We start from the raw sequence: 12,088 nt of genomic DNA, 5'->3' as shown, positions 1-12,088 counted from the left end.
GGACGCGCTCCCGGACGCCGTCCCCACAGGTGACGCTGCAGGGGCTCCAGGGCTGCCACGGGCTCCACGTTTCTGCAAACACACAAGCTCAGGCAATGAGGAAGGCGTCTGCCTCTTTACCTGTAAAGACAGAGCCCTTTGTCTTCTCTTAGTTCAGAAAACCAAGGGTAAATCACCGAGCAACGCAAACGGCAACACCGAAAGAGCACGCGGCGTTCAGGGCCCTGTCCTCGTCCCCATCAGCCTGGGGCAAAGATCCCACTTCTTTGTTTTCATTTTTTCACTCCAATGCCAGCCTGTGACAGAGAGGTCAGTCGGCTGAGGCTGGAGGACCTGCCTGGAACAACAGCGAATGGAAATTAATCCACAGATCCTTGGAAGGGATTCATAATTTATATATGAATCCAATTCCTGCCTGTCAAATAGTGCTTTCACAGCAGGCTAACTTCATTGACTCAAGTGTAGTTACTCCTGATTTATATGATTGTGAAGGGAGGACAAGCCTACAAGGCTTAATGAAACAGCAATATTGTTTTTTCTCTTTACTATCTTCTCAGCACACCAATGTGTTATTGATTCATTCATTTCACAGCTCACAGGTCCCTATTGTCTTATTGCTTATGGTTAGGCAATTAACTCAAGATGAAATTTTGCAAGTTCATTTATTTATTTTAAGTGGAGGCAGACTCAGGTTCTTAATGCTATCTCAAACATCATAATTTTTTAATATGTAATGAAATCCCTCTTCTGCTTAGACTACATCCTCATCCAGTGTTCAACACTCAGACTTCACAGCAGTGAGAACCCAGAGAGAGAAAGGGACCGTTCCTGCCTGTATCTGACAGCTGTGACACTGAAGCAGAACCACGACTTTAAATTCCAAACTAATGCTGAAGCCCAGGTGCAACCTTAAAGGACAAAACCCCTGGGGACCCTCCTAAGGGTCAGTTGACTCAGAGGCCTGGTTTTGAAATCTGCCAGAAAGAAAAACAATATTCCCCTTAATTCCATCTCACTGCTCACAGATAAAGTGGAAAATCAGCTAAATAATAATAATAATAATAAAAAGTAGATTAGGTGTGTTCAAGTTTGCTCTTTGAAATAATTTATGGTGTTACTACTGCCAACACAGGTCACTATCTTTAATTTTAGCATGTCCCTGAGCTCCTGATCAGTGACCAAGTAATGACGCGACCAAGTAAGGATGCGACAGTGTTGCATGACTGGAAAGGGCTTTATGGTTTCATGTTATATTGGGTGCTGTATTTACTGCCAACACAGGTCACTATCTTTAATTTTAGCATGTCCCTGAGCTCCTGATCAGTGACCAAGTTATGAGGTCAAAGGACCCGACAGTGTTGCACGACTGGAAAGGGCTTTATGGTTTCACGTTATATTGGTTGCTGTATTGTTCATAGTGTGTTATTAGTTTGAGTAGTCTCTAACAAAAACAAATACAGCTGTGTTTTGATAAACATGAAGTTTAACTGCTCTGGGCCCTGCCCTGTGATGTTCTGTGAGCACACCAGTACGAATGAGGCTGGCGTGAGCCACGCAGCGCAGCCAGCGGCGCTGCAGGATGGGGCCCAGAGGTTCTGAGCTCCCCCCTGTGCTGCCAGCCGAGGCTGTACAGTGTGAGGGCACACCTCACACACCTCTGGGGGCACGCCAGCCTCTCCTTGTGCAGGGCAGAGATGGGATGGTGAGACACCTCGCTGGGGCAGGACACCAAGTGACCTCCCGGGCTCTTTGCTGCTGACTCTACCACAGCACTGCCATCTCTGTGATCCTGGGCTGTCCTTGTGCTCTTCGTGCAGCCCTCTGCTTTCACCCCTCCATCTCTGGAGCTGGAGAGGTGCTGCAGTGGGGGAGAGGAGCCTAGAGGCAGGATGAACGTTTGCAATCCTCCTCCAGTTTGCAGCCGCACGCGGTCCCAGTAGAGCATGAAATGGAGCAAGACTGGATGGTGTGTAGCATCAGGAGGAAAAGGAATCAGAGGATGCCAAGGAGGAGGGAACTGAGGGGTTAGCTGTTGGGGCAAGGACTCCCTCAAAGGTACAGACCTTGGACAGAGGTAAAAATCACATCAGCTAGTGAGCAGAGCTCTTTGTGAGGGCAGCAACAAAAAATGGCCATAACCACTAGTTAGTCAAGGGTTCACTGATCCCTCCTCCAAAAGACTTCAGGCTATCATAGTATTTGGGGATCTCACAACACTTTTCTTCACATCAGTACCATGAAAAACTCCAGCAGTGTCCCCCATCACTGGCAGAGGGATATATAAAGTCCTCATAAATGACTTTATGTGAGCAGCTTGGTGAGTCTCTGCCACAATTCCAGTGCATGAGCTAGCTCATTTTCCTGTGTCCACATTCCCTGCTCATTTAGACTTCTGTTAATTACAGTCAGATATTAATCCAGACCCAGAAATGTTCTGGTTGCCTCCAGTGCTAACACTGGTCCTAGTGGAGTGTGTTCAGCAGCCTTCACATTGTTGCCTGTGGGCTTCAACGTCCAAGAACATTTAGGATGAGTAATCTTCTAACTTTGACGTCAAACCTAAGATGTGCCCTTAGCTCTGGGGTGCTTTTCACTGACTTTGCCTTCAGCTGAGGGCACAGAGTTCCTTAGCAGAAACTCTTGGCATCCATAGCTTTGGGGCTAAGAATATTCACCTTAAGCAGCAGGAGAGCAGGAGATGCTCCAGCTCCCATGAAAGATGGGAGATTTAAACTCCTGCAACTTGCTCTGCAACCTCCTGCAATTACCAGGATGTAAAAGAAAATGAAGCAGAGTTTATTCTCCCCCAAGGAAATGAAATGATTAACCTCCATTTACGAAAAACAGATCCAAAGTGCCAGGGGAAAAACCAGAAGGTATGCACTGCAAACTAGCTCTAATAAGTGTGAATATTTTCACATGCCATTGAGGAATCAATTATCAACGTGAAGACATCTAACTGATGAGTTAATCTGAAATAGCTGACAGCTGGCAGATTTGCCAACATGAAGGATAAATGCCATTAAGTGTGTTAATTGCTGCTCTGCATAAATATCTCCTCTCAAATTTCTGTGTTGATAAGCCTCTGAGGATGCAGGTCTGTCCAATGGTGGAGTCAGCAAGCTCTGCATCATCCCTCCAGCCTGATGTAGGGGATAGTCCTAAGCACTCCAACCAGGCCAGTGATATGGGACAGAACCACTAATTATTTACAGTAAATGGCTACTGGGCGACTGCAGGGTATGTGTGGACCCTGAGGTTAGTTTTGAGGTCCCAAGACTGGGTGTACAGATGTTGTACTGGTGTTTGGGTAAGAACTGGGCAAACACCCTTCTCACCCCGTTTCTCAGTTTCCATGGAAATAAAGCCTGGGTGTGCTGAAATGGTGGCATGCTCCAACAGGTTACCAGTTTGGGCAATGAAAGGATGAGGATCCCTTTAAAGAAAGAAAACCTAGACTCCACCTGGGCAAATTGCAGTCTTTTCCCCACAAACAGGCATCTTTAAGAACTGTGGAGCCTAAAGTTTTCTTTCCAGAAGCTAAGGGTTATGCCAGTGAGTCTGTAACACCTGATTTATTCCTGCAGTGCTGGAGGTGTGGAGATGAAGCACTCACTGACACAGGAGAAGCAGGTGGGGTACAAACCAGCCCTGGCATACCTGGATCCCCTGCATGCTCCTATTTCTAAATAAATTCAAGTCAGCTACAGATTCAGGCAGTAGAGCCAACTGGTTCCCAGATTTTCCTACAGGCAACAGACAGGTCTGATTCATATACAGTCTTATTCAAGGAGCAAGATCTTGACAGAAGTTGTATATCCCTGCCTGACCCCTAGACACTCCACTTACTCCTCTCCTCCCTTACCAACCACTTCTCCCTTTAGAAGGTTCTCTTTCCCTTTGCTGGCAGCAGCTGCACTTCTCATGCCCTGCTGACCTCCTGAGAGCTTTACTTTTGACAGTTAGCCAAAGTCAGATGAACAAAATTCATCTCTGCTGCCAGAAAGTGCAAGAGACTTCACTGGGAGCCACACCAAAGTTGAAACTGGTCCCCAGTGTGCAACTAAGAAGAGTAAAAGAAAGATAACATCAGAAATATGAAGTAAACACATCTATTTCTATGCTGTAATATTACAAATCACTTTTATCAGTCCCATCCCAAATCTTTCAAGTGGGATACAGGCTAGGACATGGAACATCCTTCTAAGGAGTGCAAAAGTTTCACTGCTGGGGATGCTTAAATCCCAGCTGAGCAAAGTGTTGAAAAGATACAGGATAAAGTGTTGAAAAGAATGAGCCTGCAACACATCTGTTGCTGGGTGAGATGATCTAACAGAGTTTCCTGCCTGAGACGTTCAAATAATCTGGTCAAACACAGAGAAAAAATGAGCTGCATGACTCTAAGTCACCTGTGTGAAACAGTTAACACCCCACAGAGATGAATGAAGTGACTCAGAGCTTGCTGTTATTTTTTCACAGGTTCTCCAGTTGGGAGTCTACAGAAAGTTGAGCAAGTGCTGGCTCACATTGCATAGACCTATTCCCCAACTCAATAATCTTCCATCTCATCCACTGTAGTTCAGATGAAGATAATTTTAAAGATTTAGGAACTTTGCTCTTCTACAAGACAATATCTCTGCTTCATAAATATAGAGCATATGCTAAATGGAGTAAGAACTGGCTGAGTGACAGATTTGATACACAATTGTCAACAGAAAACCATCACTGAGCAGGGATGAATTTGGAGAGATTCCAAAGGGATTACTATAAGGCTCAGTCCTGTACAGTTCTTGCTTATTTGACATGAAAATAAATACAAAACTGTTACTCTTTGAAAATATGTCTCTCCTGTGATGACATAAGTAAATAGTGCAGTTGTATGGAGCAATGTAGCATAACTCAAGCAAGGCAGATCATAAATCAGCAAAATGCAAAATGCAGAAAGAAGGAATAAAAAACCACAGCAGCAGGATGGTAGACTTCATGCTGGAAGGTCATACAAAAGAACAGCTCAAAGGGAGTTTGCAGGGTAGAAGTTATGGCAAAATTAGATAATACAATGGGTGGAATGAAAGCAGAGGGGGGGGCTAGACAGTGCTACTGCTCAAGCAGCAGCAGTGAGGAGGATGCCTGAACACAGCACCCAAAGATGGTGCCTCTGTTGTCAAATAAAAACGAGTGTTGAAAATAACGCAAATGCAGCCAAAAAGAGACACAAAATTAATCAAATCCTGCAGAAAACACCTTCCCATTCTTTCCCAGAGGGGAGACAGGGGATAGGAGAGAGCTGTCACCTCTAGCAGAGAGCAGCAGAGCATGAGCCAGTCACCGGAGGATGAAGCTAGATGAGCCTTAGTTATGAAATACACAGGTTCCCTTTTTTTTTTAAAGAATAAAAAAAAAAAGATCAGAGCACAGTATTGAGAGAAATTACTAGAAAGGTCTCTGTTTTGTGGTGCCTTCCACAAAAGACTGCATGACCTTCTGGAGGATAAATGGCAGTCGGCTACAAAGACTAACTGTGGGGGTCAACCCTAGGGTCACTGGATGAAAAGTGATGGTCCATGCTGCACAGGAGCCCAAACTACAGGACTTATTGCCTCTCCTAACCTTAAACTGAGTTATTTCAGGAAGCCCAAAGCAGAAAATAAGTGACCTGAGGAGAGGTGCCTACTGTGCAGCAGCCATGGGTTTCACATGGGGCTCCGGGTCTACAGCCAGCACCTCCCAGTGCCCTGCAGCAGGGTTAGGGGCTCAGGAGAGGGCTTTCTGCAGAGCTGGGAGGTGGGTGGCCACCACAGGCAGGCAGGGGCTGTCCCTGCCGTGGCTCCAGGCTGATGCACCCCTCCCAGCTCCTATCAAACGCTGCCTGCAGGCTTTGAAGTCTCGCAGATGCAGGCACCAAAGTCAGATGTGCTGCAGGCTAATTAATTCCTGGCTGACATTTTATTTACGGCTACGCGGCGTGGTTCCGCTTTCATCGGCTTTGGAGATGTGACACTTCTAACTTGGCAGCTATTGACTTCACTCAGGCCTTCACAGGCACAGCCTGATTCTTTCCACTGCAGTTGTAAGGACAGGGCTATTGGGGAACCCAAAGGAACAAAGCAGATTGCAAGGAGTCATTGCTGAAGGTGGATCTTGTCAATTAAAATGGTCAAATATTGAGCACGGAAGCATCTCTGTGTCATATCCTAGGTATTCCTCTGTCAGGGCAATTATCTAGATTGTATCAGTATAACATACCACCCAAGCACAGAGGAAGAATTCTCTCTTCCTTTTTTCCTCGAGAATTATCTCCATTAAGAAAATAATATGCTTTCATTTTTAGATTGACTTTTTTATGCCAAAGGGAAAGAGAGAGTGCCAACAGAGAACGCAGATGGGAAGTTAGGATGAAGAGAACGACGCACTGAGTTTGGCACGTGGTGAAAATAGAGGTCATTTTTAGCACAGAGTGTTAATTAAACAGCTAACAGTTCTAGAATTTCTGAAACAGTACAAAGTAAGACCACACCATACTCGGAAGCTCATTAAGCTAGGCTAGGCCTGGACTGTGTTCTAGGGAGCACTTCCTACACTCCTGGTCTCCTGATGATCCTGCTCAGACACCTGCCCATGAAATGCAATGACCCTTTTTTGGCTTGAGGTCCTGCACTTCCTTTTCAGGGAGAACAGAGTGGGGAGTGTGTAGAAAATGGTGTCACCCCAAACCTTTCAACCCAAACTCTTTGAAGTGTGCAGGCAGGAAAGACTAATTTATTACCTATGGACACAAGCCTGCTCCAAAGAAGAACATCCACTTTTCCACTCCAGGCTGCAGCTGACACAACCCAACCCAACCCAACCCAACCCCAGTTCCCTCAGGTACATACAGCCCATCCCTGGCTGCCTTCCACAAATCAGAGATGAGGACATTTGGCTCATCTGCTTCCTCTGCCACGCTACTGTGATTTATAGACTGCCACACCATGGACTGCCACCTCTGAAGCTACAGTTGCATAAGATGTAGAGATATAAATAGAATGTATAAATATTCCTTAAAAAGGGCTGAGGAACAGGCTCAAGCTCTGTTGTGTGACAGTACTTAACTGTCACCGTGCCTTATCCCTGATCATTCATACTCCTGGACATGGTTTTGGCCAGGTGGCCTCATGTGTCAGAAAATGCACCCTCATCTGTTTTAAGCATCAGAGGCAGGTCATGGGTCACATACATATAGCTAAGCTTTTCCTCCTAGGCTAGATTAGAATCATACAAGCTGCCAACTAGAGACAGTCTGTGGTCCATAGAGTCCTTTGGGCTGTGTCCAGGCATGGCCTGTGAGAGTGCTGGTTGGCAGAAGCCAAAACCATGTGTCTGTATATGAGCCCATCTATCTTCTGTACCTGTGAATCACCCTCATGAGATGCCTGTTTCTCCTGACTAAAAAGCTAAACAACTACTTAATGTTGGACCCTTGGCTTTTAGACACTTTGATGTAGGCAAGACTAACACTACCTGTAGAGTCTCCAAGGGGCCAGATCTTCAGCAGTAGCTTCTGACCTTACTGGGAGGGCCAAGCTTTAGTTTTACCCAGACTAGGTAGATGAATCATTCAGAATGCCCCACAACTATTTTGTCTAGTGTAGGAGACCCAAAAAGTAGCTATTCAACAGGGCACATCACAATGAAACCTATCTATAATTACCCATGCTGGCTAGGGAGAGTGCTGTTTTCTGGCTAAGAGAGGATAAACATCAGTACAAACCCATATTCCTCTGGATCATCACACACTCCTTAACTCTTGCTGGGAAATGGCTTCGCTTTGAGAAATTAAAGAGGTCGAAGCAGTACTTGTTCTTCCCCACGTCAAACAAAGTGCAGTTAAACTCTGTCCTGTTGTCTCCTGGGTGAAGGGTGTTTTCATACAGCCAGGTTGCTCTTTGACTAGGATGCTTGGGAGCCTCTTTGTAGACGACAACTTTTCCGCTGACAGAAGTGCATGGGGGAGAGAATATGGAGACCTGAACCAAAGTTTTGCACGTTGCTTCTGGGGCCACAACCAGTCTGTATCCAAATTTGTGGAGGAGATCTATGGGTCCTGTGGAGGCAATGATGGAATGTGTTTCTAATGATTTCAGTAATGCAGTGATATATGTTTCTTGACCAATAGGTGGGCAATCAAACTCTACCCACTGGGCCCTAGAGAGCAGGATTCCTTTGCTAGTTCTAATGCCCAGAGTATCATCAGAGCTTACTCTCCCAAATTCATAAAGGGTGCTGGTGAAAATCACATCCAGTGCAACCACTGTCTCATTCATGGCACACAAGTGCTCGTTTGTAAAAAGCCCAACCTGAAGGGAGCTCCCGAGCACCTCTGCACTCTTGTTCAAATCAATGTGAAATACAGGCCATTCCACGTGGAGGGTGGACACGTTGCTTCTGCTCCACGGGGCAGCAGTGCCATCATCACTCAGAGAGGCCATTCTGAAGAAGAAGTCCCCGGCCCTCTTGAAATGGAAACACTCAAACTCCATCCTCCCCTGGGACTGATTTGCTGGAAGTTGTTTTCTTGCAATTATCTCATTGGTGTTGGCATCCAGCAAGAGAATGGAGAGGTGCTCTGCTGTCACGTTACCACCACTGTAGTACTGGTATTCCACAAGTACTGTCTCATTGCTGAGGGCTACATGACCTGGGCGCTCCAACAGGAGATATTCCACTTCGCCGAGAACTGAAAGGAAAGCACACTATGAAGAATCAAAGAGACAACTGATGGTTTATCTACCTTATGGAAGAAAATAAAGATTTATCAAGTGGATATTGAAGAAGTAGTCATCAAACTTTTTAAAGTGAATCAGTTCCCCAAAAAATAATAAAAAAAAAACACCACAAAAAAAGTCCTAGCTATGCTAAACCTCACCACCTCTCCTTTGTGTAGGGACACAGACTGGAATCAGCTCAAAGTCCACTGCAGTAACATGTTCAGGGAGGTTAAAAACTAGGTTTAAAAAAAAACAACCCTAGAACAACCCGAAAGAGCTACACAAAACTTTATTTATCAGCAGAGATTTTCAAACTTCTCAATTTCTTTCAGTTACAAAGTCCATTTCACAGAAGCCAGCTGTTGTTCCACTTACTGTAGTTATAATTTAGCAAAAAAGGACAGTAGTTTCTTAATAGAGAAACATGAAAAATGTCCTCTAAATTACATAAAATAGGAAGTCTGCATGACGCTTTTTGAAGCCTCTTCTCTTGCTCTGTCTTATGAATCTTTCATTTTGCTCATTTGCATCGCAGAGACACTTGAGTGAAAGAGCTGAAAATAACAGTGGTGGTGACTGCAGCACTTTTCTTGTCTCAGATGTGGTGCAACATGTCTAAATGACATCATTCCATTATAAATGGCGCAGTCTTTTCAAATGCATTTCTTGCATGACCATGTTTGTGCAAGTTGCCAAATTATCCTGGGACGTGCTGTAACGAGTGGGGAAAGATGACACCCAAAGCAATGGATTGGGCAGATCACATTTCCACCCTCAGCTCAGCTAGCTAGTCTGCCTTGCTTGAAACTTAAGGATTTCAGACACAGAAAGGTTATCTGAAAAATGAGAACTGCAAACAACTATCCCAGATACAGAATGTGCTGTGAGACATCTTTTTTTAATTAATCGTCTGGAAAAAGGCTTCTGAGTCTTGGATGGAAGGTGCTACAGAAGTGCAAAACTTCAGTTAAAGCAATCCTTGCACAAGTAGTATCAACTAACAATACTTTGACTTGTTAAATCTGTTACACATGTCTTAAGATTACCTCAAAGAAAGATTTGCTGGAAAAACACTGCAACTGCCAAGGCAAGCACTCAGCAGTCAGGAGTAGCAGGACTCATCTCAACATAATATTAGACGCCTACCACTCTAAGCTTCAAGTTGAGTTAGTCACCTTGGATTCACTTTCTTGTCAGCACGGAAAATTTTCAGGAAGAAATTCATCCGACCAGCTACAGACACATCAGGGTGAGGTGCAGTAGAAAAGGGCACTAGAAAAGCCTATTACTTTCCACGAGCTATAACATGTCCTTGGAACACCCAGCTCCAACCACATCCATAAAGTCCAAATTAAGGTGGGACACACAGCCTGACACATTCTTACACACATGCACTATAATTCAGTTTTTAATTTGGAATTCCACAAGACACTGCTTCATTTGGCAGGTGGACGCTGCTTGTTAGCAGGGGGTTCTTTTGTTCTCATTTTTTCCTTTTGTTCTCATTTTTCCTTGGGTGGCTCCACGTATTATTAACTGCACATCATCCAAAATCCACTCTGGTAACACAGAACTATTCATCTGCCCCATGGACTCTTCTGTGGTGCTCTTATGATAGTTTATTAGTGCATTAGAAATTTCTTAGGCCTGCAATTAACTCCAGCAAGTTTCCACCCTTCTTGATCACTGCTAGCAAGACAGCAGAGGGCACAGGACAAGCAACTCTAGTGCTTGGTATTAGAAATGTGGGGGAACCCCACTGCCCTGGGCTGGAGCACCCACAGCATTGTGTGGGGCTGGTAAGAGGAATTAGTGGGAGTTGGGGCATGCTCGCCCCTTCAGAGAACTTCATCCCTAACTCATCTGCAAGGATCTGGACCAAGTCTGGGCAAATCTTCCTAAGGCCATCAGAAAGCATGTCCCAGGCCACCACCAGGAGCACTCTGACAAAGGTGAAGCTCCCACAGCTGTGTTAGAGTTTCCCAGTGAAATGGTTGTGAGTTGAGAGCTTTTTGTTTCTTTGGACACCAGCAAAATGATGCATTGCTCTACAAAAGAATTGGTTAGGTTCAACTAGCTGAAACACTCTAAGGGGAAAAAAATCAGACCATGGCAAAAATCCAGCACAAGAAATCTGAACTTCAAACTTTAAGCTTACAGCAAAACCATTAAAATGATAGTAATGAAAAGCATTAATGTTTGTTCCTCCCACTCTACTGTCCTTGCTCTCTTTTACGACTGTCTTGACTTTCTTGCACTGTTTTTTATGTGGAATGGCTGAGATGAGAAGAAGTAACACCACTCTGTGTGTGTGGGAGGACTGGAGAGAGGCCAGAGGACTGCTCTGTAGCTCCATCAACCCCAGAGCAGATCACTTGGGAAGCAGGGAGAGCAAACGCTACCGGCGGGTGCTGCTGCAGCACTGCAGAGCTCTGGCTGGCACACTCCAGTTCACAGCATCCTCTCCCCTTCTTTGGTTAGTCACACGAGAACTCTGCACTCGTGGGCACCCCAAGTAGCAGTTTTTTACAATGCCCTAAAAGGCACCAGTCCAAAGTATTCTTTGGATTATTCTTTATAAGCTTCCACCACGAGCTCCATCAGATGCCCTCCAGCCTACTGTATGCAGGTGACCGTGCCACATGCCAAAACTTGGCCCCAGTTGTTTGCACAGCCAGTCAGAGGCAGCTTTCAGTGCATTTGTATATTTTTGGTTGTCATTACAATGGTGTCCCAGTGAATGGCAGCTGGCTGTGGAGCCAATAACCTGCCAGAGGAGTCTTTGCAACAACTCACCATTAGAAAAATCAAAAGGAAAATCCTTGAAAGCTTTCACTGGAGAGCAAGAAGAATTATTTGAGGGTGCTAGTCTGATATTTATTTATTTTTAATTGTGTTTAAGCCAACTTGTGTTGGGCTGTTGGCTTGTCAGCCACCAGTAGCACAGAGCTAAGAACGAACACATCAGAAAAAAAAACACTAAGAAATCAGAATACTGTTTTGTTTTCTGTTACAGCTTTTTTTAGCATTACAGCAATATTCCAGAACACACTGGATCATTTAAAAAATAGTCTGGGGCTGACACAGAGAAGTATATGAGTGAAATAGTTATCTAAAAACTATATACCTGTGATACTCAGAGGTGTACATGCAGAACTTTCTGGAAGACATTTTCTGAATTACGGACTACCCTTTAACTGGAAATAAGACAAAAGATGATGCACCTAAAGTCTGCACCAGATATTTAGCTCTTCAACTGCAAGCTGTAATTACTTATTGTGCCATGCTCTATAAAGTTCAGGAATAACAGCTTTTACCTCTGAGTCAACTAGTTGTGAATG

At 44.8% G+C, this 12,088-nt stretch overlaps 1 protein-coding gene across 1 annotated transcript in view; it reads right to left on the bottom strand.

Moving 5' to 3' along the window:
• Positions 1–6: 6 nt before the first annotated feature.
• LOC103778903 (thrombospondin type-1 domain-containing protein 1-like) overlaps positions 7–12,088 on the bottom strand; it is a gene marked incomplete at its 3' end in the record, with an annotated part of 13,541 nt that continues 1,459 nt past the window's right edge. Inside the window, exons 2-3 of the mRNA XM_008946518.1 lie at positions 7,751–8,716; positions 7–72 (exon numbers count right to left, since the gene is read on the bottom strand). Of these exons, the coding sequence (XP_008944766.1) occupies positions 7–72; positions 7,751–8,716 (1,032 nt within the window). The remainder of the gene's footprint in view (positions 73–7,750; positions 8,717–12,088) is intronic.

Source organism: Merops nubicus, unplaced genomic scaffold (genome assembly GCF_000691845.1).
Source record: "Merops nubicus isolate BGI_N331 unplaced genomic scaffold, ASM69184v1 scaffold19218, whole genome shotgun sequence".
Lineage (NCBI taxonomy): Eukaryota > Metazoa > Chordata > Aves > Coraciiformes > Meropidae > Merops > Merops nubicus.
This window is presented reverse-complemented; position numbering and strand designations above follow the sequence as displayed.